A 15,360-nucleotide genomic window follows, 5' to 3' on the forward strand; every position below is an offset into this window, starting at 1 on the left:
GATCTACAAGCTACTGTATAGGGTTTCATATACTGGAGTAAAAGTACAATATGATTAGTTTGGAAATACTCCTGTAAAGTAAAAGTACCTCAAAGTCGTACTTAATACAGTACTCAAGTAAATGTAATACTGTACTCAACTAAATGTACTTTACATTACTGGTACTTATGAGTACATTTGATGCGAGTATCTGTATTAAACTTAACTTGATTTTTTTTATTAAAAAGAAAATATACTTTGCAATTTGTAGCATGTACTTTTGAATAGTCAAGTATTATTTTTATTTTTATTAAAAGCAAGTACACCAGTACAAATTTGACAAAGCAATCATCACTCGTAGTGGTGTAATATTTGACCAGAAGTACCGATACTTTGACTCAAGTACATACTGTAGGTGCAGTTCAATGTCCACTACTGCACGTCAGCAACATACATGAGGATTCTCATGACTGCTCCTCACGTGCAAGGCCAACCTTTCACACGCACGCACACGCATGCACACACACGCATGCACATACACACAGAGAGGGCTTGATAGACAGACCTCTACTGATCCCAGGGGAAATTCAGTAAATGCCTCCTGCTCTAAACCTTTTCAGTGCACGGGTCAATCACTATCTATCCGCCCGGGCTATGGGACTGTGACTACAGATCCCATAGCCTGCAGGGTCCGTGAAGTCCAACCACGTTGTTAAAGGGGAAGACCACCCATTTTCAATATTGAACTATGTCATTAATATACCTTAGAGGAGTTGTGTGGAAATAAAAAAAAAAGTTCCCCCCCTTCTGTGTTGTCTAGAACTGGAGGATTGATTTTGGGGTTTGTATTGTAAAGTACAATGGTGTGATGTCATCAAGTTGTACTTTACAATACAAACCCCAAAATCAATCCTCCATTTCTAGACAACACAGAAGGGGGGGAACTTTTTTGTTTTATTTCCACACAACTCCTCTAAGGTATATTAATGACATAGTTCAATATTGAAAATGGGTGGTCTTCCCCTTTAACTCCTGCAGCGCAGAGAGCAAAGGGAGAGAGCTCCATTCATGGTGATATGGAGGCCCGCCCCCACTCGACCATGATTGGAGGAAGGCCCTACTCTATCCTGATTGGAGGAAAACTTGTCACCCAACAGTTTTTGAAACTGCTTTTTTCTCCTCACAGGGGATAAAGGCTGAAGTCCAAATATGAACAAAACACATAGTACTATCAGAACATAGACCCATTTTGTTATTATTTGATATTAAATGAAATCATGCACTTACCCTACCTTTAAGTAAAGTAAATGTATTTAGTTACTTTACACCACTGGATACTATGCCTTTAACTATAATAAGCCTGGCTCCCACACAGAGATGTGGGTCATGTATTTAATGGAAGGATGCTGGGGACGAATGGCTGAAGAATGACAATACACTGGTTGCTGCGCAGGACCGTCTCCTGACCGCATTCCTTTCTACTTCTTTTTTTCATATTTTCTGTTAATCCTATTAACCATCCCCCCATTTTTCACTCACACAATTATATGAGTCATCCCTCTATCTCACTTTCCATCCATCAGTCCACCCGTCCATCCGTCTGTCTGTCTGTCTGTCCGTCCGTCCCCGTCCTCCCCCCTCTCTATCTTTGTCCTTTTGTCCTACAAATTCTCGGCGATGGGTTGTGGAGAGTTGGGGTGAGATGGAGAGAGAGGGGAGGTGCAAGAGGAGGATGGGGAGAGAGAGAGCTTGAGAGAGAGAGAGAGAGAGAGAGAGAGAGAGAGAGAGAGAGAGAGAGAGAGCTTGAGAGAGAGAGAGAGAGAGAGAGAGAGAGAGAGAGAGAGAGAGCTTGAGAGAGAGAGAGAGAGAGAGAGAGATTAAATGGGGAAAATAATCGTGATTTGGGGGAGATGTCTTTTCTCCCCTTCTGTCTGCCTTCTAAATAAACCACAGCTGAAATGAGGTCAAGGAGAACGTCTATGTACAACGTCTTTGTGTGTGTGTGTGTGTGTGTGTGTGTGTGTGTGTGTGTGTGTGTGTGTGTGTGTGTGTGTGTGTGTGTGTGTGTGTGTGTGTGTGTGAGAGAGTGTTATTATTTATTTATTTGAAATTTTCGTTAGAGGATCAACCATTGAGTTGCAGCAACTCGTTTTCGAGGTTTTCCTCAAGCACAACAAACAACAACAACAATAAACAACACAGAATAACAAAACAAAACATACATATAAGGCTCCTCCAACATTTCAACCCCCACTACACCCCCCACTCCAACAGTATACTAGTATCCTTAGTGATAAAGATGAATAAAAATGATATACAAATGAGTGTGAGTGTGAGTGTGTGTGAGAGAGAGAGAGAGAGAGAGAGAGAGAGGGGTGGTTCTTCAGAGAGAGAGGGGTGGTTCTCCAGAGAGAGAAGGAAGAAGAAGAAGAAGACATGGAAAACATCCATCCCTCTTATAGTTTAGATCAGGGGTCTTCAATGTTTTCAGGCCAAGGACCCCTTAGTTGAGTGAGAGATGAAGCAGGGACCCCCACTACCTTATCATAGATTCCATATAGTTTTATTGTTTGACAGCACAATCATCAGTATATTTTGGATTCATGTCAATTTGCGTTTTCAGATATTTAACCACTTGAACCGTCAATACTTAAACTTGACCTTTCACTCTGTACTTAGTCTGGTTGTTTTCCCCTCAACACCAAAGCTCACAACGCCTCGCGCTGCGAGGCGTTGTGAGCACACATAGACCGACCGGTTCCTAGCATAAGCAATATAAGCTGTCGCTTAGGGCCACAACCACTAAGGGGAGAAGATGGGACCATGTCCCTGCTGCTATCGGACAGACAAGCATTACTTCCTATATTCAGACACTTTGTTTTTGTTCTTGAGTTTCTTTTTTTTCGTTTTTTTTAATATGGAGAGGGGAGAAGGGAACAGCCCATGCCATAATGATGACATCGTAGCGTGATACACACGTAACAATGTGTTCTTATCAACTCACTAAGCTGTCATCATATTCAGAAGATCACAATATGTATCCTTGTTTTGATTTTATTAGACGTCATACAGGAAAAAACGAGTTACATCATGTTCATCTGAGAAGCGTACAAAGTCTTGCGACTTATTTCCATTGTGGTCCCTGAAATATTTATTCTTGTTTGTTTTTTTCTCCCACTGCTTGTTGGTGCTTTCATTAAAAGTACAGCTGAAGCTTTTACTATAGTCGCCGCTCATTTATACGTCTAATTTAAAATGTCTGTGTGTGCGTTAAACAACTTTGACACTTGAAGAAAACTCAAGGAAGGAAGGTCCTGTTTGTTCAAAACAAAGCACTCTGTTGATAGTATCTCAAATGAGATTTTCCAGATTTCAAGTAGTTTGCATCACTGGGAAGAAGTAGAATGGATGAGATGTTTGACCTTTTCAGTCATAATACAAATCAGCAGCAGCAGCGTTATACGTCACTGCTTTGGGCCCTGCTTAGCCGAGCTCGGACCTACTCTAGAGTGGATACTTTATACAGTACCACGTGTTGTACCCCTTTACGCACCACTCTACCCAGTTCCTTGTAGTGGAAAACCTGGCACAAGTGTGTGGGTCGGGTGGGGTGGAGTGGGGTGGTGCCATGCCAATGGAAAGGCACCTTTAGGAACAACCAGACTCTCCTGTGAGCCATCAGTCTGCCAGACATCACTGGGGGCCGACCCACATCACTACCTATGTCTGCCCACGGGCACTTTCTGCCTTATGCATAGCCATGCAGCATGCAGCATATGGAGGTCCTTGAACCGCCATCACTGGCAACCCCCTATTACCTCCAAACCCACCGTACAGCATGATGTATGTTGATGTACGTACAGCAAATAAAATTCTCATTCAAAGACGCCATACCCCCCCCTGCTAAAATACAAATAATAATCTGTCAGTGGGGGGCCACCTAAAATTATCTTGCATAGAGTCCTAGAACCGGAACTGAGACCACACATAGACCACATGAGACTGACACAGTATGTCCATATATGGGCATCCTAAGAGATACTGATTAATTAATACTGATGACATCAGGGATCTCCATATACATACTGTATGGGCCAGGGACAAAGTCAGATCCTTGTCCCTTTTATGCCAGAGAGATCTCCATATTTGGCCATTATTTATTAGTGAAATGGCAGGTGAAAACATGTAAAAATTCAAAATTTAAAAACATGAGATTGTTTACTATTTTGCTTCCCAAACATGCCTTCTTTCAAACTAATCAAAAATAAACATTCAAAATACACATATAGATGTTCATTTCACACGTGAAGGTGCCGAGTTAACAGCATTTGTTTCCATAATTCTTTTTTTAAATAAAGATATATAATAGACAATAAAAAATAAATAAAAGATGAATCAAAGAAACATGGCCCCCTCACGTATTAGGAGGGCAGTATGAGTCACCAGAACCGAGGACAGGTGTTTTTGATTAATTTAACATGATTAAAATGGAGTTTGAAGTTACAATTGGTTTCTATATGATGGGGTGTGTCTGATCTTTAAAGGCCGTTTTCTCAAAATGTGTTTTTCCTCATACTTAGGTACATAAATCTCCACTTCAGTTGCACGCACATACACCAAACCTTCCAGTTTTATTCTTATCTATATCCTGGAGATATTTACAGAGGCGTTTGTTGATATATCATTCATAGCCTGATTTACATCACATTATATCACCAAAAACATGGCGAAAATCTGTTTTTTATGCCTGTTGACACTATTTTATGATTTATGGAGTGATAAAAAGAGATATCTAAAATCCCCTCTGTAATTCTTTTTGTTTCTAATGTCAAGAAAAGGAAACAATAGTTTTGAACCTGGCAATATCCAATCTTCAGATTTATGTACCTGAAAGGTATGCGAATTGGGCATTATTAGCGCATATAATGCCTAATTTGCATATCTAAACATATAATTTCAGAAAACTTGTAATTCAAAAAAAGCTTAGTCTTGATGTAAGTAATCAACTGGAAAAGTGTCATTGTGGTAGCTATTAGTTATTTTTTTTACCCTATTCACCTGTAGTGTCTCGCCTTAACAAATTTAGCATGGGGACCCCCTGGGATCCCCCCAAGGATCCCAATGGGGGTCCCCGGACCCCACTTTGAAGACCGTTACACTGGTCCCTCCCCCGAGGGCGGAGCCAAGGATTAGAAGTCAGGACGTATAGGCCATAGGGAATCGATCAGGTTCAAGTTGAGCTCGTCAATTCATTAGAACACAGTGTACAACTGAATGACCGCTAACAGAGAGAATAGCTTGTTGAGTTGTTGTTGCTGAGGTGTCATGATGTATCGGATGTGTTTCTCTCCAATATAATATGACACAGCTTATAGGAATGGAGCTGTACGACGACAGGCATTCTGCCATCGATCCACCCGTGGTGCACAACAACACCACTGGATTGTGTGAATAAAGGTCAATCAGACTGCTATTGAATTCGTAAATGTGATGTCACGGGCTCAAATGAGGTGCGATTTGACGGGTGGGGGGGACAGACAGGTGGCCCTATGCAAGATAATTTTAGGTGGCCCCCCCCATTGACGGATGCTCGTGTGAAATGTTTTAATTGGTGTCGCAATGTTATGGTAGCCCTGATGGCCTCAGCACATTGATTTATTACTGACAGTGACTGGAGCAGCAGTGTGACTGGCAGGTCACAAGTTAACAGACACAAAGGCATAACCACTGCAGCAGCAGATCTATCTTTTTGGAGGCATGTTGACTTGCTCATGAATCCAGCCATGCCTAGAGTGAAGTTGGGGATTATGGGGAAGGAGGACAGGGAAGGGGGAGCCACAGCAGCAGTGGCATATTATAAAACCAGTAAGACTCCCTAATCGAGAGATAAGCGATCGTCAGGTCGCATGTATGCACACTGCAAAAAGCAACCTCATGGTGGCGCTAGAAGAGGGGCATGTGAGAAATCAGGGGTGGAGGTTGTGGTTTGCCAGCCAAGGAGTGTGTGTGTGCAAAGTTTGGCATGGATAGGCGCAACGGTGCCGGAGATAAGAGTAGGACCAAAAGTGTGACGTGATGTGATGTGATGTGATGTGATGTGATGTGATGTGACGTGACGGACAGACGGAAGGACTGACTGATAGACAGCCGGTGGAGGTTTTCATAGTAACTGTGCGACCTGACGGTCGCAATTATTCTGTTGTGTCTTGTGAAAGATCTTTGTTTTATTGCATATAATAATAACATGACATGATGTAACTCCCTGTGATGTGGCCCGCCTAGTGGTTGTGGCCCTAAGCGGCCGCTTATATTGCTTATGCGCAGTGTTGTAGTGCTAAATTTGGAAGTGTGGGCACGCACCGACGCACGCGCGTGCACGCACATTCGTGCACGCGCGCCAATGCGCGAGCACGCGCGCCAATGTGCACGCGCATCGCGTGACGTTTTAAAACGGCTCTGCACGGCGGCAGAAATAGAAGATAGATATACCTTTATTATCCCAAGGGGGAAAATCAGTTGCCCAGAGGCAGCACAGCAGTATAAGGTTATTTACAAAGTAAGAAAAAGATAAATAAAAAAGGTAAAAGAAAAACAAGAACAGAGTACAGTACATCAAGAGAGGGAACAAATAATATATAAATATACAGGCCTATATAAATATATACATAAAGTGTCCTTAAGCACACTATCAAAATAGTACAGTGCCCAAATCAAAAGTGACCATAGCAGTCATGCTAGTTAGTGCAACAAGTTGATATAGACCAGTGGTTCTCATTCTCAACCAATAATTTGATGACCAGATCATCAGCTAAACCATGCAAAATAGCTGCACAACTGATATTTCCAATTCATTAATCCATTCTCAAATATTCTATTACCATCTGCTGTGTCAATCATGCTCATTTCAGCACGGCAGGCGAGCCTATTTCAACCAATTGCTGGGTCAGAACGACCTGTAATATAATATCAATATTTCCTATAGACTTTTCACAAGAGATATTTCACAATTCACATGGTTAATGCACGGCGGCATAACAGAACCGTTTTAGGCTTAATATAATAGTTAATATAGGCATTATGTCTTACCTAACCAGCCCTCCAATAAGAATAAGACATGTTTATTTACTCACGTGTAGCACCACGTTGCCGTTGTACAGACAGTGCTGGTATAATACTTGGGTAGATAATCCAAGGTAACAAAAATTCACAACAAACAAACAAACTGCTGCAGGCTACGAACCGCTTAAAGTTTGAAGAAGTAAACACAGACACTGCGTAGTTGGTTGGTTGGTTGGTCGGTGAGTCTTATCCCATAGCCCGAAGGGGCAGTCAGTTTGCTGGTTGGTTGGTTGTTGGCAGAGCAGTATAATCAGAGAGTGGTGTCACCGCGGGGTCAGAAACAGCGCTGGTCACGTGGTTCATTGTCACTTTACACCTCATAGACTTCAATGCATTTTGTAAACTTCCGGTATACGCCAATAGATGTGTGCGTAGACGACCTGGCCCCATGAAGTGAACGGGAGTGACGCAACTCTCCATTCTAGGGCTCTGGTTGTTGGTTGTCATGGCGATATTACAACCAATCGGTGGACGATCTGCTCTGTACTTGCCTGGCTTCTGCACTCTGCGGTACTGTAGGTACTTGATAACACGGACCAGCAGCCAGCCTGCCGGCACGCGCATCACTTGTGCACGCGCGTCAATGCGCGTGGACGCGACGTGAGAGAAGTGTGGGCACGCCGTGCCCACGCGTGCCCCCCCCACTACAACACTGCTTATGCCAGGAACCGGCCCTGCTCTGAGCAATACAGAATACAAATAAATGCAAGAATTTCTGAGATACAGAACAGAGATGGGCACTCGAGTTGCAGACTCGACTCGCGAGTCAACTCGAGTGCCAGTTTTGGAGACTCGTCACTCGACTCGGACTCGCCCCTCAAAGACTCCAGACTCGACTCGGACTCGAGCTCATAAGACTCGTGGGCAATCTTTATTTTAAGCACTATAATGAATGACACAAGCCTGACAAATATTGGCCTTTCCTTCTCCTTTCTTTCTTTGGTGCGCGGCTGAGCGCCGCTGTGCACGGACAACGGCGACTGCGTTTTTTTTCCAACTAACCTAAGCGCAACAGTGGGGGCCCAGTGGAGCGCTTCGCTGTGTTCCACCGTTGCGCTCGGGGGCGTTGGGAAAACCGCAGTAGCGAGTAGCAGTAGCGAGGCAGGGCAGCTTCTGCATGCGGCCTTTGAGAACAAGATTTAAATATTAAAACGGCGAAATAAAACACATATGTTTAGCTCATCATGAGCTATTCTACTTCAGTTAACTTGGCATTTGTTTAATAATTTGATAAGATGATAGGATTTTCCGTGAGACAGTGATTTTCTAGCGTCGGGTTTTCACTTTTTTCTCTCCGGTGCGCTGTTCTCTTCATCTTGATGTCAATTCCACCAGCTGCAGCTACTAATTAACCCCACGTAATTATTGTTCAAAGCATTAACGTGAAGTTATGCCACCATGCCCAGTTATGTTACAGTGGTGCTACAGGTCAGGATTCTTAAATGCTCCGTTTTTGTATAGACTATTCCTACTCTCACTGTCGCTCGTGCGTCTTTGGATATGTTTCCAAAAGAACAGATCTATATGCTCTAGACGCGTCATGACACAGTGGATTAATAACTTGCAACTCAGATTTGTTGGGTAGGCAATGCACACGTGTTATGCGTCGAGCCATCTATGTAGTTGGTTTGCGATAAAGTTGCAGCTCTGTTTTGGAGCATTGCACGAAGAGATGGATATTAAATGAAAAAGGTTCACTTTTCGAACGGGACATATTGGACATATACAATATGCGTTACTCCTGAGTCCTGGGAAGAAGAATTGTGGAACTTCAACAGCCAACGTGAGTACATTGTGCCTTTCCTGAAACCGGCTACCTTAGACCATAATGCAAGGCTATTTTACTTTACTGTCTGTATGATTGTGACTGGGGTGGGGGTGTGCGTGGTTGTTGTTGGGCGCAGTATAGGCTGAGTTATTTTCGTGGCCACGGCTAGTCCCGCGGCAACCGGGGGGTTCGATGTGAACCCGCGGCGAGACTGGAGCGTCGGTTAAGGACACAGCAGTGCGCACTTGATTTGATTTATAGGTTACCCAAACACGTTGATATGTATGTAGGGTAGGCCTATATGTAAATATTCATTTATAAAACATGTAGACTAACCTAGCAGCTGTGTGAGCTGTGCCTATTAAGATAAGACGCAAAGTGGCAAGGATGAATTAATAATAATAAAATAATTAAATTGATTTAAACCACAATGCAAGGCTACAGTATGAATTTGAATATGGGGATGTCCTGGACCATTAATCGTGGACGTTACTAAAGAGCCTCCGTAGCGTGACTGTGAGTATAGACTATACATACATTCATGTGTCTTTCCTAATTTAGCCTGCCATGGTTGCTGCTGTAGCTGTATCTCTGAGTACCGGGTTATCATGATGCGCCACATAACTTTTTCAGCTGCCATTATAAAAAAAAAAAAAAAAAAAAAAAAACTCGACTCGGACTCGTGATGAAAGAGACTCGACTCGACTCGGACTCATCCCCCAAAGACTCGAGACTCGACTCAGACTCGTCCCCCAAAGACTCTTAACTCGACTCGTGATCACGAGACTCGTGGGCATGTCTGATACAGAATAGCCCCGGCTTCAACGATTTTTAAGGCCAAGGACCCCTTACGTGAATAGCAGGGACCCCTTACTACATAATATTGTGTAAAATCGTTTTGCCTATATATTAAACTCACTCACTCCAACTTTTGATAATTATATTATTATTATATTTGTTGAAGCCTTCTGTTCTATCATACAGCTAGATCTCAGAAACTAATGCTGCCAAATAGGTGAATGTTGCGAGCCAGACATGGTTGCAGCCAGCTCTGCACATGCAGTGTTCCAAAACAGATGTTAGGAAACAGATGTGCTGGGGTGTTTCTAGGCAAAGGTTGGTTGGCAACCTCTCCACAATGAAATGAAAACAACAGTATCTTGCGCTGGCATGCAGGTTTCATCGGTGGGGGGTGAGGGCATTGTGCGTGCCGGTCTGTACCAACTAGTGAAAAGTTCAAAGTCATCAAGGGGCAAAGTAGAAAGAGCGACGATGGGGAAGAAAGGAGACACAAGTACTGTGTGGATGTTTTTTTTATGAGAAAAGACAAATTAAAGCATCTATCTGTTTCTGGTTTTTCGGGTTGCTTTGAAAAGTTCAAAGCCATCAAAGAAGATTTAGAAAGAGGAAAGATGGTAGAAAGATTACAAAGTACAAAGGTGGCCTTGGAGATTAATAATACCGAGTTACATGGTTACGAGATATGGAAATCGCCACTGTCAGGTAGAAACCTTGTATCTCCAAGTTTCAAATTTGAATGTGTTTTATTTATTTATTGTAAATTGAGTGTTTTCTGGAAAGATGTGAGACCTAGGAATTCTGGACAGAACTATGAAGTCAGCGCCGGCGGACCGTAAACGCATACTACGCAGTCTGCGTGAGGCCCCGCCGACCAAAAAGGCCCCCACCGCCCCCTCCTCTGCAGAAAAGAACTAGTGCTGCATAATCGTTTTCAAACCGAAATCGCGATGTGAAATCTTGCTATTAGCGAGTCGCAAAGGCCGCGGTTTTTCTGCAAAGTAGACTTCCCAAGCAATATGGAGACGTTTTAATTTTAGAAATCCCTTCATAATTGACAAAGCAATGATCAAATCAAACTGTGGTAACTTTCTTTGCTTCCGCACATTGCGCTGTAAGTGAAAGTGAATGTGATGTTTTGGCACAGACAGTGGCTCCGGCCATAGCCGTGGGAACTAGGGGTGCTGCAGGGGTGCTGCACCCCTATAGGGAAGTTTTCATTTTTCATTTAAATAAGAAAAGAACAAATCAAACATAGCAAAAATACGTTGCCTGGAGGATTTAGTGCTATATGTATATTTACAAATTATATAGCCTACTATAATATGTTTCATATCATCGCCTTGGCATAGCCTACATCTATGCTTATTTGGGGGTATTTGTCCAGTCCTTAGTTAAGTTAGGCTATTTGATGCTACATTGCATGACGATTCTGCAATTTGGCCTATTTATATTTTTAAAAAACAGAATTAAACCCATTATAAAATGGATTAAAAAACGATAAAAAATATTATTATTTTTTCACGGGCACTCGCTACGCTCGCGCCCGCAGGAAGGCCCCATAGCAGAATCATGCTTAGGGCCCCCGTGGGCCCAGAAACGGCTCTGTATGAAGATGACAATTAACAAAAGTAACAAATGTTATCATTACATGTAATTAAAACAATCATTCATTGGTGTGCAATAAGTGTTGAATGCCTTTAAATGCCTCTTTCAGGACCTGAAGAGGTGTTATACGTTGCCTCTTTCAGGACCTGAAGAGGTGTTATACGTTGCCTCTTTCAGGACCTGAAGAGGTGTTATACGTTGCCTCTTTCAGGACCTGAAGAGGTGTTATATGTTGCCTCTTTCAGGACCTGAAGAGGTGTTATACGCTGCCTCTTATCTTTCAGGACCTGAAGAGTCAGCACCTGTTCAAGCTGCAGACGTACTCCAGTCCCACCTTCTGTGACCACTGTGGTTCGCTGCTCTACGGGCTCATCCACCAGGGCATGAAGTGCACCAGTGAGTGACCCACACGTGTGTGCATGCGTGCGTGTATTTAGTGTGTACTGTAGGCTACGTGTACATTAGAGCCCCCCCCCAATTGCTTCATATTTATTTGATGAACTAAGAAACAAAAAAAACCTATAAAAGACACTTGTACCGGCATGGACAATCATTACGTTTTCTTTTGCATTTTCTTTGTGTGTGGTTTATCTTGGTGTATGTATGTACTATGTTTGTGAGTGTCTTGTAAGCCCGTACGGGCTGGGCATCGTTTGGTGCAGGACACTTTAATAAAAACCTCTATCTATCTATCTATCTATCTATGTACCAATGTTTCCACATTATAGGGCGATAACTTACTGAGCTATACCTCGGATTGATCAACATATTAATCACCTCAATAGGCTCTATGCATATATGCCATTTTGTTCTACTTCCGGGTGTCTTTCGACTTCCTTCACAGGTGTTACTGATGATACTAATGAAGGCTCTGTTTGATTTATTGTACAGTGGTTCTTTAATTTCAAGGACCCCCATAAACTCTGTACATTTGGAACCCACTCAAGGACCCACTGGTGTAGCAGAGTGTTTCCAGTGAGCCAACATGCACAATATCAGCACCCTGACTCTGTTTGACCAGAATGGAACATACCCTTCATTAGTATCATCGGTAACACCTGTGAAGGAAGGCGAAAGACACCCAGAAGTAGAACAAAATGGCGTATATGCATATAGCCTATTGTCTCTGTTGGGTGTAAACCTCATATGTCCAAATGTGCGTGCGTGTGCGTGTCAGATTGTGACATGAACGTGCATCGGCGCTGCGAGGCCAGCGTTCCCGCCCTGTGCGGCCAGGACCACACGGAGAAGAGAGGCCGGATCCACCTCTCTGTCAGAGGAGAGGATGAAGACATCTACGTCACAGGTGAGCAGGGGTGGAGAGCAGCTATAGACCCATTTCCTGGACGCTACCCTGTGGAGAACGACGCCGCCATTTCTGCTGTGTAAACCGCAGCCAGTGGTGGAGTAGAAGTAACATTATTAAAAATTGGAAATACTCAAGTAAAGTACAAATATTAAAAATTGTATTTAAGTACTTAAAGGACAACTTTAGTTTTTTACAACAAGAGTTCATATTTTAGATTGTAATTAAAGAATATAAAAGATGAGTGTTAAAATTATTTCATTTACTTCTTTCTTTTGTTTTAGAGATTCTTATTTTAGTGGTTGGGGGCATGCGTACAAGTGGCTAAATATGCCATTTTACACAGAATAAGCCCATTCCCAAGATACAATATAGAGATAGAGGGGGGGGAAATCATGGCACCACCTCTTTAAGTAAAAGTAGGCTATACACGTTATTTTACACTGCTGTTTGCACCGCGGAGATTCAGGGTGTCGCTCAGGAAATCGGTCTATAGGCACGGTACTGAACGGTACATTAAGCACACTGGTCGTTGCACACTGCTGCGTTTTTTCACTGAATATAGGAAGCGAATTTCGGACCACATAAATAAAGAAATTAACCTCAATTTATGTCAATCATGTTTGCACATTGCTGCCGTTTCGTATGTTGCTATATCAGTGGCGCGTATTTGGAAATGACACCCGGGCTCCAGGCGGAGCCGCTCGATTGTCCACGACACTGCAAGCGGCGCGCAGGCCAGCGGACCTTGGTCCTGCTCTTCGCCCCCGAGCGCCGCAGGCGCGAGTGGCCGCGAAGAGCGGGCCAGGGCCGCGCGGCCGGCGGAGCGCCGCGCGAGTTACGAAGCCGTGGTGAATGCAATCGTTATATTTATGCCCAGGCCGTAAGGCCTGGGCAAGCCCACGATAAACGCCCTGTCCAAGCGACTACAATGGAGCGCTCCCTAGCTCCGCTTCAGCCAATCAAAAGCTTCAGTGGGCGGGGTTTCCCTGGAGCCCGGGTGTCATTTCCAATCACGCATCAGTGGCGCTCAAACGTTCTCAAGTCAAGGACATACCAAATGATATGTGTAATGGCCCCGGAGGCCCGGACCCCCATCACATAATCCTTTGTTCTAGGGACCCTGAATACAGATTATCTCTCTCTCTCTCTCTATCTCTCTCTCTCTCTCTCTCTCTCTCTCTCTCTCTCTCTCTCTCTCTCTCTCCAGTGCACGAGGCTCATAACCTGATGCCCATGGACCCCAACGGCCTGTCGGACCCCTACGTTAAGCTCAAGCTCATCCCGGACCCCCGCAGTCACAGCAAACAGAAGACCAAGACCATCCGCTCCACGCTCAACCCCGTCTGGAACGAAAACTTCATCTTGTGAGTGTGGTGCGTTGGCATGTTCGTGCGTGTGCGTGTGCGTGTGTGTGTGTGTGTGTGTGTGTGTGTGTGTGTGTGTGCGTGTGTGCGTGTGTGCGTGTGTGCGTGCGTGCGTGCGTGCGTGTCCGTCCGTCCGTCCGTCCGTCCGTCCGTCCGTCCGTCCGTTCGTCCGTCCGTCCGTCCGTCCGTCCGTCCGTCTTCAAACGCTTAAATGGAATCGGGTCACGGGGGTAACAGTTCCAACTGAGACTTCCAGATTTCCTTATCCCGAGCAAATTCCTCCAATTTGGGGGACCTTTTTTAGAACAGTATTCTGTGAATGGTAAATGCATGTGGGTTGAGTTGAGTTTGAATGGATTGTACGGTATGTTATGTTGTTGTTGGATATACAGATGTGTCATTTCAAAAGTTCACACGTCCTGCCATTGGCAAGACAGTAGATTTTCAGGGGATTTGCAGAACACTGAGCTTGTAGATCAGCTGTTTCTGCTATTTTTATTAGGGCCCGAGCACACACAGTGTGTGAGGACCCTATTGTATTTGCAAAGATTATTATTCTTCCGCCGAATGAATCGTGTTTTTGAGCCGCAAAACGTACTCCAAAAGTTGCGCAACTTTGCACACACATCACAAGTGGCGAAAAATTTCGTATTTAAAAAAAAAACAAAAGGGGGCGTGGCCTAATGGCTCAATAGCGCCCCCTACAAAACTTCGTGCCTCAAGCCCCACCATACGGTTTCACCTACACGTACGAAAATCGCTACACACCTGTATCATGTTCGGACTCACAAAAAAGTCTCTTGGCGCCACTTCCGAAACCAAACAGGAAGTCAGCCATTTTGACTAATTAGTGGCGTGTTGGTGTATTTTTGGCCGTTTTCACGTGTCGCACTTTAACGAACTCCTCCTAGGGGGTTAATCGGATCAACTTCAAGTTCGCTCGGCATACTCAAGACAACTTAACGATGAAAAGTTGTGCGAATCGTGAGTTTTCGTAAAACGGCGTGCCCGTGGCGAAGGGTCAAACTTCCTTCACCAAACAGGAAGTGCCCCCTCTTCTGATTGGTCCATACTTGATTGTTCCTTTTTTTGGCTGTTACTCATCAACCGTTTATCGTACAGAGTTGTGGCTGGTATCATATGACTTGATTAAGAGTCCTTAACCTTAATTGACGCTTCCTTCGCCAAACAGGAAGTGCCCTTCACCAAACAGGAAGTGCCTCTATAACTCATGAACCGTTTGTCGTACAGACTCGCGGCTGGTGTCATAATTTGTTTTTTCTCAAAAACATTTTTTTTCTCAATTTTTTTTTTTCTAAAACAATTTTTTTTTTCTCAATTTTTTTTTCTCAAAAATTATTTTTTCTCAAAAAATCTTTTTTTCTCAAAAAAATTTTTCTCAATTTTTTTTTTCT

The 15,360-nt window shown here is 43.7% G+C and overlaps 1 protein-coding gene across 1 annotated transcript in view; it reads left to right on the top strand.

Annotated features, from left to right (window-relative positions):
• prkcg (protein kinase C, gamma) overlaps positions 1-15,360 on the top strand; it is a gene marked incomplete at both ends in the record, with an annotated part of 117,388 nt that overhangs the window by 42,826 nt on the left and 59,202 nt on the right. The window contains 3 exon segments of the mRNA XM_080743649.1: positions 11,557-11,668; positions 12,450-12,578; positions 13,789-13,945. Coding sequence (XP_080599775.1) covers positions 11,557-11,668; positions 12,450-12,578; positions 13,789-13,945 — 398 coding nt within the window.

This window comes from Nannobrachium achirus, assembly GCF_963921795.1.
Source record: "Nannobrachium achirus genome assembly, chromosome: 2".
Classification (NCBI taxonomy): Eukaryota; Metazoa; Chordata; class Actinopteri; order Myctophiformes; family Myctophidae; genus Nannobrachium; species Nannobrachium achirus.